The following is a 22,488-nucleotide window of genomic DNA, read 5'->3' as shown; positions in this document are numbered from 1 at the left end:
ACGTAAGAAACCAAAGGCCATCCAGAAGCAGGAAGGATAAGCTCAACCCCTCCTGAAAAACTCCTTGAAACTCTTGCTTCGCTGCCTCGTCTTGTTATGCTTGATATCCCCGTCCTCACCACTAAACACCGCCTGCCTCTCATTCTCCTCAATCCTAGCCCTCTCGTCATCCAATTTCTTCTGCGTCTTTTTGTCCACAGCCCACCCACCAGTCTTTTCCACATCCACACCCTCATCCTCTGCAATGGTTTGCGGATCAAAGATTCTCTGGCCCTGGGGAGCGCGTCCTGGTGAGGGGAAATCAGGCACGGGTGGCACCTCTACGACGCCGTTTTTGGCTGCTTCTTGCTGTCTGCGTAGATTGAGGCGTGGAGGCGGTGGTGCGCGCAGGGACTTTGAGCGTGAGGGTGCAAAGCCAGTGTTGGGGATGTTGTGGGCTTGGTGTGGTTCTTCGCGGACGCTGAGGGCGCGACCCAGTGCCTTCTTCATGGATTTGGAGCGAGACATGCCGCCGTTGCCGCTGGTGGTCTTGCTGCGTGCAGGCAACTCGGTGGGGATCTCGACGTGGCGGTCGGCAGAGGGAGAGCGGTGTCGATTGTCGAGGTCTGAAGGGGGAGAAGTGCGGTGGATGCTGTTCTTGCGGCGGGCGGCGGCCATGTTGCCCATTTGGAGCACGCGGTTGCCTTCGTTGGTGGCCGTCATGCGGCGGGCGAGAGGGGTGATTTGGTCGTCACCTTCGTCGAATGAATTGCGCGACATGATTGTTGGTTGTATGTGTGTTGTGTTTTGTGGTCGTTGATATGGCTGTCGTTCTTCCGACTTGTTTGGCGATATTGGTCAAGTAGAGATTGAGAGTGCTGAAATTGCCTGTACTCCTTCAAGGCCTTGAGTGTTTTGTGTTTCTTGAGGCTATTTTTGTTGACTTTTGCGGAGAAAACTGTTGTGACAACGGCTATGCGTCTGATTGTATGCAAAAGGACGAACTGCTGCACCTATGATGTAGTTGCGGAAAGAAGGATCCGCGGACAACCCTATATGTTTGCTGGATGTGTATGATGCGTGGTCGAGAGGCGTCTTCAAAGAGGGGAAAACAAGAAATCCGTAGCAAGTTGCAAAGAGCACAAGAAGAAGAAGAAGTCTCGGGTCTTGGTTGATACGAGAAGTAGAGAAAAAAGGGACCCAGCGGCGCACAACTTACAGCGAGTCGGCGCTATTTTGTGAGTCGAAAGTGGCTCTGCTCTGCCACATCTATTTGCGAAATGATTGACCTATCCCAGCTTGCAATCTGAAACGCACGTTTGACGAGAGCAGCTTTCTCTCCCCCCATCAAGCAAGCCTCGAGGGGCCGCGCGTAAATTTGCATCTTCCCGAGTTCCAGACTCGAAACTTACCTCAGTTGACAAGGCACTGCCACATCTGCTCGAGGCAAACATTGCGCAAATGTCGCCTGTTCAGCTCTTGATTCAGGAACTGTTTTTCGATCTCGTATTCTGACGTGGTCGAATGGCCTTGGAACGGTCGTTGAAAAAGCCAGACGAATCCGTCAAGCCTCTGTCGTTGGTGGCTTGCCTTTCCACCTTGATCCCCACACACGCTAAGTTGTGACACTGGCTGACTTTAAGATGAGAAGTGGCCCATCTTGGTCAATTAGTGATGGGGAAGAGGGCCTAAGACCTGATACATTGATACCTGTTGCCTATACCAGATAGACATATTACGGCTGCAGTTCTGTAATCAGCATTGATGATCCCGAGGCTGATTTGGAATGTTTTGAACTGCTTGCACAACCAACAAGATGGCCTCATGACATGTCGAGAGTCTTCGAGCTACCTAGGAGTAGCGTTTAATATGGATTGGCTCCAGATGCTTGTTACCACATATTAAGCTGTGGAGAACTGATTTGAAATGGCAAATATGGTTGCACGCAACATCATCGCGTGAGAGTGTAGCGCTGAGAAAAATCCTGTCGTACTGCGAACTGTCGTGGATATCGTCAACACAATCCATCAGACAATATCTAGAAACACGAACGCCCTTCAGAGCATTACTCGGATGCAATTTGCACATATGAGCAATCACAGCCGTGTTGTGGCCTCGACAGAGCAAAGACAAGAACAAGATATTTGGCTGTGCTGTGCACCCTGACCACGATTCACTACCGATGGCAAAAGTCGGAATCAAGCCACTCAGAACACATGAGCTACCGGGATGAGAGAATGAAGAAGCACAACCCAAGACGTGAATATGGATGAAGGTAGAACAGAATATCGAATTCGCTAATCTTTGGGGATATCTAGAACAAAAAACCAACCAAACCATGCAACACATCATATCTTGACATCATGTTCTTACAGACTTGCTCTCTCAGCACCGCCAACCTTCTTGGAAGTGAAGGTAGAGAAGTAGCTGTTGAGCGCATCGACAGTGCCAGTGCCCTCAACAAGCTTGACAACACAGCCGACGTAGCCATCAGGGCGGACCACAACAACACCACCCTCCTCTTCCGATAGACCCATCTTTGCGTGAGCAGCAGCCTTGGCATCAGGAACCTTCTGATCCCAGATGTCATCTGCGTAGACGTGATCGAAGTAGCGGGCGAGGACCTCGGGAAGCAATGATCTGATCTCGATTTCCGGGCGCTTGGCAGCGAAGATGGTGTTGATGGTGAAGAACAGACTGTGAGGGTTGTGCCTTTCGTGGTAAGAGACTTGATCGACATTGGGGTGACCGAATGCGCTGTAGAACGAGCCCTTCTTCGTTAGGCCGGCGCCGAAGTCTGCGATGGCGCGCTTGGTCTTGCTTGGGACACCGCCGAAAAGGTAGATGCGCCAGCTTCCGTTGAGAGGAATCTCCTGCTCGAGGTGCACGACGTTGGCATCTGCTACTCTGGTAACGGTGGCGTTTGTCAAAATACGTCCAGTGCGCTGGGTAGTGGTCTTGTCCTCGTTGGAGAGGAACAGCGGTGACTTGGCAGGGTGATCCTTTGACCAGTTGAAGATGTTGGGGTTGTATGCAACACCGTAGCCTGAGGTGAACTCGCAAGAGCTCTTGAACATCTTGATGAACTCGTTCTCCTCGACCTGCTTCTCACCATCCTGCTGTGTTGCTGAGCTGACTTCGCCGGCACTAGGCTGGCGCTGCGAGAACAGCTTGGCGTATGCGTTGTCGAAGTTGAGGAGGTTCTCTGCAATCAACTTACGCTCCGACTCATATGACTTGAGGATGGAACGGTCTGCAAAACCGCTTTCGACATGGTGTATCTTCCATGCGAGGTTCTGAGCATCCAGGAAGGCAGTGTTCATGCCCTGACCGGCCTTGGGGGAGTGAGTGTGGCAGCAGTCGCCACCCATGAACACACGCTCGTCAAGTGTGTAGCGGTCTGCGATTCCTTGACCGATGGGGTAGACTGAGAACCACTCGACACGGTCCCACTCGATCTCATAGGGCTTCATGATCTTCTTCGCTGCCTCCTGAACCTCTTGCTCTGTCTTTTGCTTGCGGGGGTCCCAGTCCTTGTCTGTTGACGAAGCGATCTGAATGTATAGACGGACCATGTTGTCCTCGCGGGGAATAACCATGATGGAGCCAGCGTCGGAGTGAATTGTGCACTTCATCTTGATGTCGGGGAAGTTTGTGCGAACGACACCATCCATGACACCCCAGACGTGTGTGATGGGATCCTTGTGTGTAATGCCAACCTTGAGCTGCTCGCGAATGAAACTGCGAGCACCCTCACCACTGAAGAGGTACTTGGCTCTGACTGTCTCTTGCTCGTCACCATCAACGTGCTTGATCTTGACTTCGACCGGGTATTCCTTATCCTTGCCGTCGTTTTCGAATCCTGTGATCCTCCAAGGTCTTTGTACCTTGACATTGTACTTTTCCATGTCGGCAATGAAGACACGCTCGATCAGACCTTGATGGAGCAGAGTGGTGAAGGGGTAGCGGGCGTCGAGGAAGCTAGGGCATGAGGGCCATGTGCCAGTACGGTGAATGCCCTTGCTCTGCTCAGCAGGATCCCAGAAAGCTACCTCGTAGACCTTGGCAGGTTCGTGAGCCATGATTGCGCGCTTGAGGCCCATGTTGCGGAGGAGATCGAGTGATCGTGGCTGGATACCGTCGGCTCTACCGGTGGCTGTCGGCTCGGGTCGCATGTCGATGTGCTTGATCTTGTAACCCCATCTTGCCAGGCAGGTCGATAGCAGGAGGCCCACGGGGCCAGCACCGACGATGACGATGTCGTACTTTTCGGTCGGCATTATGATTGAGTATTAGATATGTGTGATTATGAGATGAATAGACAAAGGCTAATCAGAAGGAGGCGATCACACAGCTTATGTATGAAGTTGGTTTGGTAGTGTACCTACCCACCGGCAGAGGTCTATAACATTTTCGGCTGCCTGGCTGCTACCGAGTTCACGACTTAGCTCTGCCGCAACAAGGCAACATGACATATGCGGGGCCTCGGTGCCGCGAAATCACCAATCGCGATGATTCCTGGGGTCAGTCTAGGGTCAAGCTAGAACGATTTGGTAGGCCGAAAACAAGCAGTTCTTTTGCCGTTGGTCGTGTGTCCGCCTGGGCTAGAGGCCGGCACAAGTCGAGGTGTTTTTCGGGAGTCTGGGGAGCTGCTGCGATCGAACCTCTTTAGCTTAGGCAGCCGGTTCCTCCACAAATCCCCATGACTTGGCATCGACAAGACTCGACACCCCGCGTTGTCATCTGCTGTGTCCTTCGGACTCGGTACGATTTTGATCCGTCGTGCTCTCGAGTCTCTACTTGCTTTGAGCCTCTTGCTGCACAGATCAGCGCTTGCTAGCCAGTGTTGACCAAGTCTCGGATCCGGCATGCATGCATCCGCATCGCGAAGCTTAGAAAGCTTATGAAGACGTCAAATGGTCTGTCGTGCAGCCCCTCTTCCTGAGTCTCATCCGCGGTTATGCCTTGGACAATATATAGATGGTCGTCAGGCTTCTTCTTCACTGAACGTGACTCTCGTCTCTGGTTTGGCTTTATCCACTTGACTCAAGATGTCTGTGACCAGTACGTCAACCGTTCCTCTCGCCGGACAGGCCTCGAACATCATACTTTTGTCTTTCCTCTTCACAGCTTGTTTGTCAGCATACATAATCTATCAGCGATCTTTCCATCCGCTTGCCTCCGTGCCTGGACCTTTCTGGGCGAGTCTCACCCGACTATGGATCACAAAGCACAGCTGGGACGGAGACATGCACAGGACCATGATTGCGCTGCACGAAAAACATGGCCCCATCGTGCGTAATGGCCCAAACGAAGTCAGCATAGCAGATCTGTCGGCAATCAAGACAATCTACGGTGCAGGCACAAAGTTTCGAAAGAGCGACTGGTACTCGGTCTGGCAAGGTCACAGAAAGTTTGATCTGTTTGCAGAAAGGGACGAAAAGTTACATGGCAAGCAAAGAAGCTCGATAAGTTCGGCATATGCAATGACTAGCCTGAAGGACCTCGAGCCATACGTTGACGATACTGTCAGTCGATTCATGGATGCGATGGGCGAGCGTCAGAACCAAGTTGTCGACATGGGTAAATGGGCCCAGCTCTTCGCCTTCGGTAAGCAGTGTCGTATTCTCCTGAGCACTCACTTGTCTGATCTATTGTGAAGATATCATAGGAGAGATCACCTTCTCGAAAAGCTTCGGGTTCATGGAAGCGGAAGCCGATGACGGGTCCTTCAACCAGATTGAGGGTGCTCTGAAGTCCGCTTCATGGATTGGACAAGTCCCATGGCTGTACTGGCTCCACGATCGCCTAATGCCCGTGATCGGTAACCATCTAGCTCTCAACAACAGACACGGATCCCTTCGAACTCTCGCAGCCAAAGAGATCTCTGCTCGCATGAATCGCGGCAGTGACCGCAAAGACATCCTTTCGAAACTGCATGCAGCACAAAAGGACAAAGCCGAACTGGACGACAACGGTGTCATCAGTATGGCAACCTCGAATATCTTTGCGGGTAGCGACACGACTGCCATCTCCACTCGCGCCATCATCTACTACCTCCTCAAGAACCCTCAGTACAAGCAGAGACTGGTCGAGGAGATTGACGACTTTAGAAGACAAGGCAAGCTGAGCGATCCTGTCAAGCTGTCAGAAGCGGACTCGATGCCTTACCTACAGGCTGTCATGTATGAAGCATTGCGTTGCCATCCCGCTGTCGGCATGAGCTTGCCTCGAGTGACTCCCGCTGGCGGCGTCACCATCGCCGACACCTTCATCCCTGCAGGAGTATGTCTACTGCCGTCCTTCGAGAGACCACGCTGACTTGAGAGCAGACTGTCGTTGGAGCCAATCCCTGGGTGATCCACCGCAACAAAGAATTATACGGCGAGGACGTCGAAGACTTCCGCCCAGATCGCTGGTTGAAGGAGGATACTGGAGACATGCGTACGTTGTTGTCTCCATGGGGCCTATTGACTGCGCTGACACAGCCAGGTCGTTTCTTTTTCACGTTCGGTTCAGGTGCTCGAATGTGCCTAGGAAGAAGTAGGTGCTTGTCGTGCCGCATAGCTGGAAATGACTGCTGATCATCTGGATAACAGACATAAGTTGGATGGAAATGTCCAAGCTGATTCCCACTCTGTTCCTCCATTACAATCTCGAGCTCGCAGACCAAGACGCCGAATGGACGGAGACATGCTTGTGAGTTGCCTTGTCGATGGTGTCTTTCGCCCATCTTGCTAACACACTGAGCAGCTGGTTCGTGATGCAGCAAGGTGTCAACGTGAGGCTCGTCAAGCGCGCTGTGCCATCGTAAGGGGCGATTGACTCCGCCGCTTCGACTTGCACAACTGAGAGCGCACACAATGGGACACTTAGGAGATGTCGAGGTAGCGGTTATGTTGTGCAGGCTGCCGCGCCGATTTGGCCAGGCACGGCGTGCTATCGACCAGGGCTCGCAACCTCAAAGACAGTAAGATGTATAAGATCAGTATTTTCTCAGTCTTGAACATGCGTAGACTGGTATCAGGCAAGTAGGCAGGCAGATAGATGGAAAGATAGGTTCCTCTGCTCAGATCCTGCCAACCTTCCTCCTGCCTCCCCGACCCAACCCAACCATTGTGATGTCTTTCGTTGGCGAACAACCCAGTGTCGACCACAGGGAGTATCCCCTCGCCGAGGATTGCATCATCATGTGCTCGTACGGAAAGTGGTAGAACCTAACGCAGGCCGAGCAAAAGGACGACCAAAGCTTGGACCGCCTAAGTCGACCACCCAACCACCCTCACACTCACTTCACTTACTCCTCCCCACGCACCCATACCTTCTCACCACCACTCGCGCCCTACATCCTTCTTCCACCACCAACCTCAAACATCATACCAACCTTCATCACACTCTTCTTCTCATTCAACATCCATACCACCTCATCATCAAGCATGTCTTCTCCTGTCAAGTTCTCCTTCGCTTACTCTGAGATGCCCTTGTCTTCCTCTTCTCCTACTGAGATGTCCATGCCTTCTCCTGCTGAGTGGATGTCGCCTTCTTCCAAGAAGTCTGCTGCTTCCATCATGTCTTCTCCTGCTTCGAAGATGTCTTTTGTCACCCCCAAGAAGACCTCTTTCGCTGCCGACATGTCTTCTCCTACTTCAGAGATGTCTCCTGCGCCTCTCAAGTTTACTCCCAAGAAGTCCTCTCCTGCCACCGAGTCTGTGCGCACCAGAGCCAACTCCATCGACTCCAAGTGCACCACCTTCAGCGACATCATCAAAGCTCTCGACGAAACCCACGGCCGCATTGCCAGCATGGGCGTCGACGACATCAAGCAAGACCGCATCGACAGCATGCACTCCCTCTCCGACGCCGACAAGTCCAAGATGACCTACCACCGCGCCTTCGACACCAAGAAGTACATGAAGGACTACGAGAACGGCGACATCACTCTGCGTCAGATCCAGCTTGCTGCCAACGCTATCAAGCTGCCTGAGGAGCACCGTGCCGACTGGATCGCTGTCAACGGCAGTGAGTGCCTTCACTCTCTCGACATGCTTTTGACAATGCTGACGATGGCGCAGAGTTTCCTGAGCCTGCATGTGGTTATGGCAAATGCACCTACGACCCTTACCCTGGTCCTACCAAGCGCAGACGCGACACCATCTCCGACAATATCGAGGAGGCTGTCAAGAAGGTCAAGAATGCCTTTAGCAAGTGAAGCATAGCGGTATGTGTCGAGTGTTTTTCTCTGGTGTCATGAACATGTTTTTCTGACGTGCCTTCCACAGCGTCTTCGACAAGCACAAGACCAAGAATCGTTTCTTCTTCTCAAGACCAAGTGTCGTTATTCTTCATCACAAGACCAGGAGTCGTATTCTTCATCTCACATGTCGCCATCGCTGTGCAGATAGGCTTGACGCAGTGACAGAGCATCATCGAGCACTGGCGTTCTGAGGGTTTCCTTGGGTCTGGCGTTCACTGGGTGATACCCCCTGTTTTATTCGTATCCAAAATTCTTCTTCGATCAACATATGTCTTGTTCTTTTTTCCATGTAATTGTGATGTATCCTGTCGACGTGATCATGCGGTGATTATGCCATCGAGATGCAAGATGTTTTCTTGAGGACGATGATGTTCACCAGGACAAGTGGCATCTCTCTGAGCTTCGTATAACTTGAGACTCTGCTACGCATCCCTACTGCCTGAGAAGGGGTGGGCAATGAGATACAAGGCTAAACGTTTCTGTGAAGAGCTCGTCCATATACGAGAATCTGTGTTAACGTCGAAAGCTCCAGAATGTCGACGTCTCAAGAGCCCGGAGACTTTTCGACTTGCAATCGTGGCCGTCCATGGATTAGGGGGACGGATAGCGGGACTCCATGACCTCCAAGCATCGTTCGAGTCCTTGCTCAAGTACACGACTTCATTGGTCACCATTGACTCGACTTTCATCCTGTTGTCGGCATTCGATGGCGTACTCGGCGGCACGAATATTGCTCAACAGTGGTCGGCAAACCGAGACATGCCACCGTCAGGATGTGGTACTCAAAGCAGGCATGCGAGGTTTCTCTCAGGGAGGCCTGATGCGGTAGCTTCAAGGAAGCCAGCGGCCTCGAGACCTAGAGTTTCTCTCAGCCTACTGATATACCACAAAGGAATCTCGCAAGTTGAACAATGAGTTTGTTCCACACATTCCTCATCTCGGGACCCTGCAGACGTCGAGGAATGCAACGTCCCGAGCTGCACCTGCATTCGGACTGGTCCAAGATCCGGGACGCGGTCGGATAATGCAAGACCAGGTCAGCCATTGTACGGTCAAGACGACATTGCGAGATTGCGTCGGAAGACGATGAAAAACATGTTCCGATCTACGTCAGAGGAGTGGACCAACCCAAGGATGGAGAACAGTACAGATTGCTGCTCTGTTTCATTTGCCCGGTGCTACAAGAGATGAGAAAGAGAAGCATCCTGCGATCAGCGGGCATCGGCCACTACGGTGACAATATGAGCTGGTTCTCCACGTCCAACGACCTCGGCCAAGGTACATTCCCGAGCCTTTATGGACACACTCGAATACGCCTCGATGCAGCACGACAGCATCAGGGATCTAGCGCGTAGTGGTATGGGATGTCGAGCCTTTGCACGCACTTACGACCTACCGGGCCGTCACTGAAATACTGTCACACAATGATGGTGCGCCAGACTCCCAAGCCTCTTGAGAACAGCTCGGTGGTTCCAGGTCTGCTGGACCATTATGCGCAAGTGCTTCCTGTCAGACAGTGACACCTGTAGCGGCAAATGAGACAGGCATTGCTCTAGCCCTGCTGGAACTTGTATCCGAGAGCTCAGCAGAGTCTGAATAGTAGAGTTGGTCGAATTGATAGACGTTTGCTGCTTCAAGACCCGATCATCTCATTCAGGACCATGCGGGACCGTTGAACCCTGTTCGACAGCGAACCAGCGGAGGAAAATGGCCATTTTTGGGAACCGTTTGCCATCTGTCAAGTCTGGCGTACTCGGTGCCGGACCATTGTGTCACTCTGGCCAGTACCGGTTTCATGTTTTGTTTAGATTGATAGAAATTTTCTGGAAGAATTGCAGATGTGGCTTTTCATCTATTTCGGAGCCACCAGACGTCATGGTTGGAGGTTTCAGCTTGGCGGAACGTGTATCGCGCGTGTCGTCCAGGAAATGTAGATTGAAGCCTGAGATGATATGACAGCCCAAGGTCGAGTGTGATGACGTTCATGAAGGTAATGGCACGGGTCGAGATATGATGCGTCCTTGATGCAGAAGAGATTGGGCACCCCTTTGACCCCTTGGATTCGATCGTGGAAATGAGACAGAGGGATGAGGCTTGATGACGGTTTGCAGCAGCGGAAGCGGGGAAAGCTCATCGGACCGAACCTTTAGTGTGGATTGATCAGCGAGGGCACCAAGGTGTTTAAACGAGACTGTTTGGCTTTGTCCTTGTCGTCTTTCACGCCCAAGGTAGACATCAGCTTCGTCCAGCACATCTCTCGACACTATGGACGACCGTGGGCGGCCAATTCGGTCGTCCTCGAGGAGGTCTTCCACCCAGAGAATCGTCAGGCCGCGGGCTCGGGCATCCAACCAATCGCTTCAAAGCGCTGGCCGACCACAAGAGAACACGACCTTCACCTCGTTCGAACCCTTCTCGCCGCCGAACAACGTCACCTCGAGTTACAACAGCAATGCGAGTACCATGGCGAATGGCCTCTCAGTCATGAATGGCAACGGCAACAATCTCGCTGGTCGCGATGACGCCTCGGTCCACTCATATTCATCCAGCAAACGGTCCCGTTCAATCTACGCCCCTGACAGGAAAAACTCTCTTGCCGAAGATGTCTACGGCGAAGTGGCCGCCAGTTCGGGCAACGAGACCGAGGCCGAAGCGACTTCTGGTTCCGAGCACGACACACGACCACTGCAGCAAGTCTCGGCCGCCTCGCATTCGCTCATCAACGTCCTCAACATGGCTCCCAAGGACGAGTCTCGTCCACCCCTCTTCAACGATGTCAACGATCAACTCAACAATCCTCAAGTTCTTCAAAAGTCCGATGATAAGACAATCGTAGCTTACGTCAAGCGTCAGGGAGGTGCAGGCAGGGTCATTCGCCGACTGGCTAAAGACGTCAGTGATCGCGATGCCGAAATCTCGCGATTGCGCAGACAAGTCGAAGAGTTTGGCACAATGTTCAAGGACCACATGATGGCCGTTCACGACATGTCGCGACTGGAGGCCGACAGGACTGTACGCGATTCGCCAGTCTTCTCGAAACCCTCTACGAACGATCTCAAAGAAGAGTTGGAATCTGCATCTTCGGACAACCTTTTCGGCGAAACCAAGGCCGCTCTGTCTAGCGACTCGCTCAGCGCCATGACCAACACGCAAGCATCTGTTTCGCCGCTTGTCAGGATTGATAGCTCGGCTAGCCCGAGCTTCCCTTCTGGTTCTTCGACGATTCGTGCACCACGCAATTCTACTGCCAGCTTGAAGGCGGACACGTGAGTGTCTAACTTTTTACTACTGCACCTGTTTTTTTTTTTTGACTAACCGCTTCGCAGTAACAGAATGCCCAAGCAGCGAGGTGGTCTGTTCAATCTGTTCGGTGGTCAAGGCTCTGTACGCCAACCACCGAAACAACAAAACCGACATTCAATAGCTTCGATGCTGGACCCAAGGATGCTGGGCATTCGCAGTCCGAGCATTGCACAGACTACTCGGTCGAATTCCATGTCCTCATACCAGCCACTGGAGATGGAACACAAAATCGAGAACGAGGATCTACCACCACCCTTGCTTGACATGAAAATCATCAAGATTCTCTTCCGGGCTTTCATCGCTGACAACTATGGGTTCATCATTGATGGTCCTCGAGTTCAACAGTGGCTTTGGTCTCTAGAGCGACATAAGTTTGTCTCGAAGAGTCGCACTACTTCAATCGCCACCCGTGCTACCTCCGGTACTCGTTCTGCATCCATCACCTCCATTGACGAAGGTAACGACGAAGAAGCCGTCGAAGTCACAGCTCAAGGGGATGGGAACGCCGAAACCAATGAAGAGTCTCGTCCATGGCACGAGTTTCTCACACTCGAAGTCACAAAACAAGCACTGCTTTCACGTCTCCCAATCCAACTAAACGGCAACAAGACGACCGACAGCTCTAGCATCTCTTCGGTCGACACTGACGATGGCGTACCACGCTTGGAGGAGCTGTGTGATCCCGCAGATTTTACTTCGCATGCAGAGCGTTTGCGTGATGAAATCTCTTCTGAATACACCCAGCTCCAGGTCGCTAGAGAGCAAGCATACGACAAACTGATGGCCAAAGTTGAGGAGCCGAAGCTTGCTAGCAACAGATTTTCGCGCATCTTCACCAACGCAGAAACGGTGCCCAAGAATCGAGTCGAGGCCATGGGCACCAGCACTGTGGGTATTGCGAATCTTGCACAATCAGGGGTCAGTGGTCCATTCGTCAAGTTCGTCCTCGACGGTATCCCAATGAAGACACGTGCCAAGATCTGGTTGGAAAGTGCTCAGTCCAGCATCCACTATTCGCCCGACGACTTCAGTATGCTGGCAGCCGAGTACAACACACACCCAGACGATCAGCGATATCTACACGATATCGAGATGGACACGCCTCGTACCTTGACCAACAATGTGTACTTCCGGAAAGAGAAGAATCAAGATGCGCTAGCCTTGCTGCTTGGCTGCTTTGCGATCAGAAACAAGGATATCGGATATTGTCAAGGCTTCAACATCATCGCTGGCTACTTATTGCTCGCAATGCCGACTACTGAACAAGCCTTCTGGGTGTTCTGCTTCTTGATTGAAAAAGTGCTGCCTGCGTCTTACTTTACAGCTGAGCATGACTGGCAAGGCCCGCGTGCTGACACCATCGTGCTGCGTCACTACATCCGAACTTTGCTACCTCGCCTGGGTACTCATCTTGACGAGCTAGATGTCTTGGATGAGCAAACGGTACCGATCAACTGGTTCCTCACTGCCTTTGCCTCCACACTGTCAGTGGAAGCACTTTTCCGTGTCTGGGATGTCGTGCTGGGAGTGCCTGGTCAGAATCAGCAAGTCTTCCTGCTGCACGTCGCCATTGCACTTCTCAAGCTCAACGAGGACGAATTGCTGAAGCTAGACTCGGCTGCTGCTATCTATGATTACATGGATCGCAAAATGGCTAGAGGTGTGGTCACTATCGATGGACTGATCCAAGCGTCCTCGAGACTTGGACCAATTGTCACGGCGAAGAGTGTTGAGAAGAGAAGAGCTGAGGCCGCCAAAACGCTGTGAGATCCTGTTGCTGTTGGGTCACTCGAAGTCGGGAGGAGACGGATGTTGCATGTTGCTGTTTTGTTTTTCTTTTTACTCGCTAGATACCCCCTGCCTCCCTTTTTCGAACCAAAATGTTACGTTCTTTGATCAACGCAAACTTTATCGACCGTGAGACATACCAAGTGCATATCTAAGATAAACAAAAAGTTTACGGTTTACAGACGAGCACATGATAGGTCGAGAAGATGTTCCAGAGAAGGCGAAAAGTGGTATACAAGTTCTGGTATCGTTTACAAAAAGAGAAATCAAGGAGTGTAAGCAGCAGCGGCGGCGGGTGCTTCGGTACCACTTCCCATGCCAGGTGCTGCGACGGGAGGCATGAAGAGGGGAAGGTATGCAACAGCGGTGGACATGACTGTTCGAGCCGGTCAGCAAGTGTATGCTCACACAATGAGACAGAGTAGACATACGGGCCATGCCCACGGTCATGTAACCAGGAGTCGAAGCGGCTTTCTGCGACTCGGGGGTTTCTGAGAGCCAGTTCTGGACGGCGAAGATGACAGCGACCCATCCAATCATCCTGAAAACAGTCACATGTCAGTATCAACACGATGACACAATAACTCGATATATTGATCTGGCTGTTCTTACTTGTTTCTGGTGAAGATCTGGCCTCTTGTCAGTCGAGTCATGTGACTAGATAACAGGATGTGTACTTACAGCTGCCATTGGGAGTGTGCTACCCATGACGGCTGAGATTCGTGTTAGACTCTTGTCTGTATATGAATATTCACTCGAATATACCAGTGACATCGCCATCGCTCTTTGCGTTGGCTGGTTCGGCGTAAGGGACGACTGTCGCGTGGTCAGCTTGGGAATCGAATGTCCATGGTCGTAATGGATCATACTGAGGTCGCTTCTGCGCATATCTTTCTTGGAAACCATTTTGGATATGTGATGTAGTCAAAGCAATGAGTTCAAGCAATAATATCCAAGGACTATAGAGGTCCGTTACGATGGTAATGAACGGCTGTCGTCGGTGCTTGCTGCGGCGGTTGATTGTCGGAGATATACATGGCTAAGCGCCGATTGGCCAAGAAGAGCAACAGCGTCACAGACAAATGGTTGGAAGGCACGCGCGAAGAAAGGAAAGAGAGAACAAGAATTCCCTTCTTTGTCTGAGTTGCTCTCAATGCGTCTTGTGAGAACGACAGAGAGGCAGCTTCCTATCCAAACCGGAAAACAATAACCTTCGCAAGAACAAAAGAAAGAAAAAAAAAGAGTCCGGCGGTCATCGATCTCTCTGCGGGTCTTGTCGAGCTTTGACGCCTGGACCACTTGAGTCTTTCATCGTCGTCAACCAGTTGTTGAACATCACCGCTCTGCATTCTGCGCTGCCGCCAATTTCTCCCAACCTGGCTCCTTTCGCGCGACTCTCTCCCTATTCCGCAGCGCACCTTTGTTAGCCGTAGTACGTCAGACTCGATCGACGTGCGGCGACCATCTCCATCTCGTCAACCGCCGGCATGATGAACCATCATCTGCCGGCAGGGCCATCGCATATTCCGCAAACCGCTCTGCCTGCTCACTCTTCACCCATGCAACAACAACATCATCACCAATCGCGCCGTCATCAGGACTACCAGCAATTTCACCAGCAACAGGCCGTCCAGAATCCGTATGCGCAGTATGCTCACCACCCAGGCGCTCAGGCCTACTACGGGCATCCCGGCGCGCATATGGGCTATCCTCCGCAACAACGGTGGATGCCCCAGGCTTACGGCTACCCAATGCACCAACATCATCAACAGCATCAGTACCAGCAGCAGCATCAGCAATCGCAGTATCCCCCGCGCTCGCCTGTAGTCGTCAGCTCGCAACCACAGATGGCTGGTATGCCGCAGCCCGTCACGCGACAGACGAGTATGCCGTATATGGCACCGCCTCCGCCCGCCCCGTCTCAGTCGCCTCCTCACCAGCTCCCTGTTGCCCAGTCGCCTCTGTACCACGCTCCGCCAACTCCCGCCACTTCGATTCCACAGTCTGTGCCTTCGCCTCGCCCTGCTTCTGTCCAGGCGTCGACACCATCTCTTCCTGCCTCACGCAGGTCGTCTGTTGCTCAACCTGCCGTTCGCCGCATGCCTTTCTACCCTGACGTAAGTTTTCTGACCAAATCCTGCCTACGCAATGCTGATCGTTCCTTAGCTCCCGTGGTACTCATCGCCCGACGAGACGTTCCCCGTCAAAGCATCCAAGCGCAGAAGAAAGAGACAGGACTTGACAGCTGGAAACGAGGCCGTCGCTTTGCCATCCAGGAATGCCCCTTCCGCCAGCGAGCCCACTGCCGATATTCAGTCCGAAGTCTCCACCGTGGCCGCACCTTCCCAGCTTCCATCTGCTCAGGAAACCCCAGCAACCTCGCAGGCTCCGTCCGAGGCCGATATCAACGTAGCCACTCCTTCATCTACAGCCGTAGAAGTGACCAAGCCCGCAACTCCTCAGAGCCAGGCAAAGAAAGATACAAGACCCGCTGTCCCAATTGTACCCGCAGTACCTGCAGCTAGACCCAAGACCGAGGTGGCACCTGCTGCTGCTGGTGCTGATGAGCAAAGTGCACCCGCTGCTGACTCCGCTACCCCTCAGCCCGAGGGTGACGCTGAGCCCAAGCCAGCCGAGCCTGTCACTCCTGCACCCAAGGCGGCTCCCAAGTCATGGGCAGACCTCATGCGATCGAAGAACTCCGCTGCTGCCGCTGCCTCTGCCGCTGCTGTGAATGGAGCCAGCCCGACTAATGGTGCAACCCCTTCAAGAGCCAGCACGCTTGCAGGAGCTCTCAAGCAGTTTAATGTCGATGATAATGATAAGATTGCCTTTTTGGAGCCCAGAGGACTTGTAAATACCGGTAATATGTGTTATATGAATTCGGTATGTTACCCGTATCGCTCCAGCATCGACACAATCACTTACATGAGCAGATTCTCCAAATACTCGTCTACTGTATGCCTTTTTACAACTTCTTGGATCAAGTTAGCAAGAGAGCTGCTCACTCGTTCAAGAGTGACACTCCTCTTGTGGATGCCATGTAGGTTTTGTTTGATTGGTGTGAAAAGCATATTGCTGACCATTGCAGGATCATGTTCATGAGAGAATTCAAGACCATTGACAGCGCAGAGTCTGCCGACAAGTTGCGCATGCGCCTGAAGGACCAGGAACTCGAACAGTATGGTGACTCCATTACCCCCGAATATGTTTACGACACAATCAAGCAGTTGCCTCGCTTTTCATCGATGAGACGTGGTCATCAACAAGATGCTGAGGAGTTCCTTGGCTTCTTGCTCGATGGCATTCACGATGAATGTATGACTGTAATGCGCAAGGCTGGAGTCGACTCGGATGATTCTGCTCAACCCGCATCGCCTGCCAGCACTACTTCCGGCGCGAACCCTGACGCTGGCTGGCTCGAAGTCGGTCCCAAGCAGAAGCAGTCTGTCACTCGTCAGAGTGGAGAATCTTTGTCCACTCCCATCACCCGCGTTTTCGGAGGTTCTCTTCGCTCGGAGCTTCGCGTTCCTGGTCTCAAGAACTCGGTCACTATGGAACCCTATCAACCTCTGCAACTGGACATTGGTGCACCCGATGTGAACAACATCATCCAAGCATTGAAGGCCATCACGAAGCCGGAGACCTTGACTGGAGACTTCGGCTCGCCTCGTGGGCCTGGCACAACTGCTGTCAAGCAGGTCTTCATTGAAAGCCTTCCACCGGTCTTGATCCTCCATCTGAAGCGTTTCCAGTATGACAACACTGGCGGCACCCAGAAGATTTGGAAGAAGGTCGGCTACCCGCTTGAATTGGAAATCCCTAAGGAGGTCTTTGCTCCTCAGAAGCGTGGTGGTTTGGCTGCCCAGGGTGGTGCTCCCAAGTACCGCCTCACGTCTGTCGTTTACCATCATGGTAAGAGTGCTGCTGGCGGTCACTACACTGTTGACATTCTTCGACAAGACGAGCGCGAATGGATCCGTGTCGATGACACCATCATCCGCCGTATTCGTCCCGAGGATGTGGCAGAGGGTGGTTCCGAGGAAGATCCCAGAGTTCTGGCGCGCGCGCTCGAGCAGCACAAGGCAGACTCGGATGCCTCCAAGCGTAACTTGTTCGAGGGTCTGGACGGCGATGATGACACGGATAGCGTGCGCAGCTGGAACGAGGTCAACGGTGCCAACAAGAAGCCCACTTGGACCTCGGCTGTCGCCAATGGATCGTCATCTGGCAAGCGTACGCCACTGGCCAAGGACAAGAGCAGTGTAAAGGATAACAAGGTCGCATATATTCTGCTTTATGAGAAGATGACGGGTTGAGAAGTGTTTCCTCACGGACAACATATCTGCAACAAGCTCGATCTGCACAAGATCGAGGCATTACCCAAGGCCCTTCGAGTCAACGAGGAAGACGAGCACGAGGAATGCTTGGCGAAGGTTTATTGGGAGCTGGTTCCCTCCCACATGTCTGGGTCCACGGAACTAGCGACGGTTTGCATTTGCATCAAGGGCGGACGAAGAGGAATACGACGAAGGTACCTCTGTCTGCCACAGGAGGGTATTGGTCTGGCCTAACGAAGCAATGACTGCAGGGGAGGAGAGGAGAGCATAGTAACGATGTTGGGGTTGTAGTGTAGAATAGCAAAAGGGAAGATGAAGTTGTCAATTGGAAGATCATTGTATCTTCTGATGAAGATGTCAACCTATCAAATGATGAGAGAAAAGCCGATGTGTATGTGATGAGTTTGAACATCTCTTCTCAGATGGATTCTCGTCTGGTTCCCAAGAACTGTCTGGTGGGAAGGTTTCGAGGTCAAGAGGGGAGTGCATAACCTCCGACCCTCGTCTAGTGAGACACTACTGCACTGTCCTCTAATGCTACACTACTATACTATCCTCTAATGCTTTTGGCAAAGAAAAAAAAATGAGGGAAACCGAGAAATAAAAGTTCGAATCGGTCAGTGTCTCCTATTATAGGTATAAGGCCATCAAGATGGACCGCGATGATCCGATATCTCACAACAATTGACAAGGACGGACTGCAATGCGATATGAAACAGCAAAGGGGAGAAAGGCGAGTGTGAGACTGCCAGGCGGTGAAACTTTGAAGCCAGCACACGTCGTGATTTTGAATTCGAAATTTCGACTTTTTCCCAACCTGTAGTCGTGAGCTGTCTGGATTGGTGTCATGTCAAGGCTTGCATATTTTCATTTTGGAGAATTGGATCATTGGGATATGGGGTAGGTGTTGATGATTGGGGCTATGTCGTAGAAGCTTAGTAGGCAACGACTTTACGTTCTGTGTTTATAGGCTTTCTGGTCTGGTGTCACGTCACGGCTTGCACGTTTTCGTTTTGGAGATTTGGATAGTTGAGGTTTTGAGTGATTTTTTCTGATTCTGATTTGATGGTTTGTGTCTGTGCCGGCGTCCCCATCGGACTTCCATTCCTGTCTGCTCTTTACTCTCGTGTCTCTGCCCGATTCCCCATGGGACTTCCTATGTTTCCCCATCATCTCTTGTTTTTTGTGATGTAGCGCCTCTAACTCTTAGAGATTGTCTTCCTAGTAATACTGTACCGCCGGGCGGCTTGCGATCCTGGCACTTGATCGGGTGGCGGGGCCACGGTTGTAGCAGGCCCTAGGATGGGGCTGCCAGGTTCCTTCCGGGTCAGATGTGCCCACGGGCTCAGGACTGATCCAGCCAGTCCTGTGGGTATGTCAGCGTTCGGCACTCGCACTTTAGGAGAAGAGATCGTGTCAAGAGCAATCACTTACTGCTCGCGGCCTCTCTGTGTGCTGGGAATCTTGGAAGTGCCGGGGATCTTGGAAGGACTGTGCTCGTGTCAACAGCTGGCTGATATGATTTTGCTCAGAAGATGATGCTTACCCCTTGGGAGGAGGCAATGCTCGGCGGGCGTTTCTGCAGATATGTCAGGCTTTGGCTCCCAGGCATTTTGTGTACAAGAAGCTCAAACTCTCCGTCGTTCGAGACTTGGGTGGGAGGGATCTTGCTGTTTTTGAGTATGATGCGTGGTCCACGTCTCAGTTCAGGTGTGGGAGATCGCACGGAAACAACGGATTCCTCCTCTTCTGCTTGAGGCTCAACCGGTCCCTGTCTGTAGAAGTGTCAGGCTTCGGCTGTACGGATTTTGCTATGCAAGATGATTGCCTCGTTACTTCCTCGTCCTCGGTATGGGCTTCAGTCACTTCACTAGTACGACTATATGTGTCAACAGCGAGTCTTCGTTGTCTTTGATGCCACTTACTCGTGACTAGCTGGGTTTCTGTGTGACCATTAGCGTCGAGACAGAGAAATCGAGGGTAAATATGCCTTACGGAGCCTGTTCGTCTGGCAGAGTCGGTTGTCTGTTGCGTTCCACGGCCGCGAGAATCTGGCGCAAGGACTGATTCACATCTTGGTGATAAGACTGCTGACGTTCTTCTTGTCTCTGTTGAACGTCTGCCTGTCTCTGTTGTTCTGTGCCCAGATCATGCAACTGTCTAGTCAGACCCTGGATACTGGTATCCATTGCCCCGATGTTGTGATCATTACGATTCAACCGATTGTTATGAATTTTTGAATGATGGTAGAGAATTCCCATCTTGCGGTTTGCATCGGTCTTCTGTTGGTGTAAGAGGTTGTACACCTCTGCTCTGCTAATGGGAAGATTCATGTTGTGGCTGTAAACAAACATATGTAAGTATAAGACGAAAAAAGAAGAGGAAGAGCACAAACCTGGTTGAGAAGTCTGTTTGGATAAGGTACGAAGGGGAGATCGTGGACTGTCGATGGTTTGTATAGTCAGTACAAACAGGGCAGATAAGCCCTCACGGATTACAACTCACTTGATCACAAGATCTGTGACAGAAGTAGGACTGGAGAAAGGTGCAGTATGCAGTGCTGCTCGACCAGTTAGAGTAAGCAATGTAAGAGTCTCCCTCACTTAAGAAAGGGGTTTCGCACATTCTATACACTGTCACTCTATTGCAGGATTTTGAGCTCAGCCTTTCCCGATAGTAGGATAGGCAAGAAGAGAAAAGGAAAGATCGGACAGAATGGAGGGTTTATACTCACGGCTGTATGTGTTTGTAGTTAATAGATGGATTCTTCGGAAGGGAGTAGGAGAGATCGTTAACTGCAGGTGGTTTATATAGGTAGTACAAGCAGGGCAGAGAAGCCATCATAAAGCAAAACTCACTTGATCACAAGAGTTGTGTTTTGTGACTAAAGTGAGACGTAAGGAAGGTGCAGTATGGAGTGCTATTCAAGCAGTTAGAATGCAAATTAGCAGTGTAAGCGTGACTTCACTTAGAAAAGGGATTTCGCACACCCTGTACACCGTCCCTTCATCACGTAATTCTGAGCTCAGCCTTGCCTGATAGTGGGACAGGCAGGGAGAGAAAAGGAAAGATCGGATAGAATGGAGGGTTTGTACTCACGGCTGTATGTGTTTACGGTCAACAGAGCACAAGATCGAGATGTCTGTATGTGTCTTATGGTGGGTGAGAATCGATGGTCAGGCGGCACTCATGAGCAGCTAACGTGAGGACACAACTTTCGCAGATTAACAGATAAGCGAAAGTCCGATAGGAAAGTTTACAGAATGAGGGACAAGCAAAGTGCATGTAGATACAGAAGCACAGCATCACCTCCTATGACACGAGACAGCAGGCACGAGGACATCTTGTGGACAAGCACGATTCAAATTGTCATCATTCATATCTTTCAATCTCACTGGACATCCTTGCCACGGTCGTTGGTCTCTGGTCCATCTTTCCATCGAGCTATGCTCCACTGCCACCAACTCGACTTCCTTGTTTCTTGCTCTGTCTTATCGTCTTCGCCAGCTCACCAGGTTTTGGAGTGTCGACAAAGCCAGGTGGTCGCTGAGCTTGTCTACGAAGCCTACCGTACTGACTGTTACAAATATATATTAGCATTACACTTGCTTAGCAAGACAGTAAACGTACCTCATGGTTATCTCTGGGGAAACCTGGGTAAGAGTCTCATCTATATCATCCATGACAGTCTCAGTACGTTGGGGGCGAAATTTCTGTGGCGATGCGGGCGCTTTGGACTGAGGTCGGACGGCTGGTATCATATCGAGTCTGTCTGACGACTCATGAACGTCGATGTTTGAATCGAAAGGAGACTCTGACCTCGAAGATCCAGGTTCTTCGGGTCTTTGCTGAGCTAGCTGGGTGTCAGAGTTTCTGACCACGAAGCCTGAGTGATTGATGTATGGCGACTTACTAGCAACAGGGTTGGCCGTACGCTTGCGCTTTCTGCCATGAGCAGGTGGTGGAGAGGCTTGGTAAGGCATGGTGATCCCTTCATCAGCGCTAGGGGAAGAATCATGGGCGAAATCATGTTCGGGTGCGGGACCATGTTTTTGGAAATCGTCCTCGTGATCATCTAGAACGTGGCCATCTTGATGTGCATGGCTGCTGGTTTGGGCGTTGAAATCTTGCTGAACGGAGGAGTCGTCGTCGGCGAGATCTGCTACCGGCGCTGGGTCGACTTGTTGGCTGGGCATGCGAGCTTCTACGGCGCTCATGCGCGATGAAAGTTCGATGCGAAGAACTGGAATCTCTCTCCGGAGATCGTTATTTGATTGAAGAAGCTCAGCCAGCACCGGAATCTCGAGGTTGACAGTGATTGGGGGAATGCGAGCGGCCATGTCAAAAGCGATGATCGATTGACAATGTGGAAAGCAGTTGACACGAAGAGGTCTTAGTGAGTTTTGCAAAAGGCAGGCGTGAAGACCAGACAGACGTTCGCCGACGTTGGGTGTTCGTACAGGAGGCAGGCGCGAAAGATGCACAGAAAAGTGAAGGAAGCAAAGTGAAGTGTTGACATGTGAATCTCGCATACTCGTGCCAAGGATGAGCTGAAGAAGGTGCGCACTGAGCGGGCATTGCCCCAACACAAAAAGCTTCTCGGACATGCCCATTCAGATGGGAATATGGGCATGAGAAGAAAAGTCGAGGAAGATAGATATTGCTACAAGAAGTGGTATAAAAAGTACATACGGCGAGGTATTTCGACGTCTTGACACACGAGGCCGACTATCGACTCGACGGATTGAGTTTGCTCCATTGTGTTGTTTGTACAGCACACTTGGAGCGTGAGATCTCATGCATGTGTGAGCTTGGCGATTTGCA

At 51.7% G+C, this 22,488-nt stretch overlaps 8 protein-coding genes across 8 annotated transcripts; 4 read left to right on the top strand and 4 right to left on the bottom strand.

Annotated features, from left to right (window-relative positions):
* Positions 1–42: 42 nt before the first annotated feature.
* M436DRAFT_82698 (uncharacterized protein) lies at positions 43–759 on the bottom strand (the record flags this gene model as incomplete). Its single annotated transcript, XM_013571409.1, has 1 exon — positions 43–759. One exon carries the CDS (start codon positions 757–759, stop codon positions 43–45), a length of 717 nt encoding a protein of 238 aa, XP_013426863.1.
* A 1,589-nt stretch (positions 760–2,348) lies between these two features.
* On the bottom strand, positions 2,349–4,259 carry M436DRAFT_48214 (uncharacterized protein; the record flags this gene model as incomplete). Its single annotated transcript, XM_013571096.1, has 1 exon — positions 2,349–4,259. One exon carries the CDS (start codon positions 4,257–4,259, stop codon positions 2,349–2,351), a length of 1,911 nt encoding a protein of 636 aa, XP_013426550.1.
* Positions 4,260–5,030: 771 nt separating this feature from the next.
* Positions 5,031–6,563, top strand: M436DRAFT_48576 (cytochrome P450; the record flags this gene model as incomplete). The annotated part of the gene is made up of 4 exons (XM_013571151.1): positions 5,031–5,589; positions 5,642–6,264; positions 6,312–6,423; positions 6,472–6,563. The coding sequence occupies 4 exons, from the start codon at positions 5,031–5,033 to the stop codon at positions 6,561–6,563; spliced, it is 1,386 nt and encodes a 461-aa protein (XP_013426605.1).
* An 852-nt stretch (positions 6,564–7,415) lies between these two features.
* M436DRAFT_82695 (uncharacterized protein) lies at positions 7,416–8,188 on the top strand (the record flags this gene model as incomplete). The annotated part of the gene is made up of 2 exons (XM_013571408.1): positions 7,416–7,998; positions 8,052–8,188. 2 exons carry the CDS (start codon positions 7,416–7,418, stop codon positions 8,186–8,188), a joined length of 720 nt encoding a protein of 239 aa, XP_013426862.1.
* Positions 8,189–12,409: 4,221 nt separating this feature from the next.
* Positions 12,410–13,303, top strand: M436DRAFT_48009 (TBC-domain-containing protein; the record flags this gene model as incomplete). Its single annotated transcript, XM_013571061.1, has 1 exon — positions 12,410–13,303. One exon carries the CDS (start codon positions 12,410–12,412, stop codon positions 13,301–13,303), a length of 894 nt encoding a protein of 297 aa, XP_013426515.1.
* Positions 13,304–13,590: 287 nt separating this feature from the next.
* M436DRAFT_82693 (uncharacterized protein) lies at positions 13,591–14,230 on the bottom strand (the record flags this gene model as incomplete). Its single annotated transcript, XM_013571407.1, has 6 exons — positions 13,591–13,700; positions 13,756–13,865; positions 13,937–13,953; positions 14,006–14,037; positions 14,090–14,140; positions 14,194–14,230. 6 exons carry the CDS (start codon positions 14,228–14,230, stop codon positions 13,591–13,593), a joined length of 357 nt encoding a protein of 118 aa, XP_013426861.1.
* Positions 14,231–16,404: 2,174 nt separating this feature from the next.
* M436DRAFT_48735 (putative ubiquitin C-terminal hydrolase) lies at positions 16,405–17,643 on the top strand (the record flags this gene model as incomplete). The annotated part of the gene is made up of 1 exon (XM_013571182.1): positions 16,405–17,643. A coding segment is annotated over one exon (1,239 nt), but the record flags the coding sequence as incomplete, so codon positions are not given.
* A 1,220-nt stretch (positions 17,644–18,863) lies between these two features.
* Positions 18,864–22,271, bottom strand: M436DRAFT_64585 (uncharacterized protein; the record flags this gene model as incomplete). Its single annotated transcript, XM_013571280.1, has 12 exons — positions 18,864–19,030; positions 19,099–19,177; positions 19,211–19,439; positions 19,590–19,607; positions 19,660–20,004; positions 20,060–20,106; positions 20,170–20,290; positions 20,399–20,400; positions 20,523–20,584; positions 21,177–21,241; positions 21,295–21,517; positions 21,578–22,271. 12 exons carry the CDS (start codon positions 22,269–22,271, stop codon positions 18,864–18,866), a joined length of 2,052 nt encoding a protein of 683 aa, XP_013426734.1.
* Positions 22,272–22,488: the final 217 nt, after the last annotated feature.

Source organism: Aureobasidium namibiae, assembly GCF_000721765.1.
Source record: "Aureobasidium namibiae CBS 147.97 unplaced genomic scaffold scaffold_10, whole genome shotgun sequence".
NCBI lineage: Eukaryota > Fungi > Ascomycota > Dothideomycetes > Dothideales > Saccotheciaceae > Aureobasidium > Aureobasidium namibiae.
The sequence above is the reverse complement of the archived record's forward strand: the minus strand, read 5'-3'. Positions and strand labels throughout refer to the sequence as shown.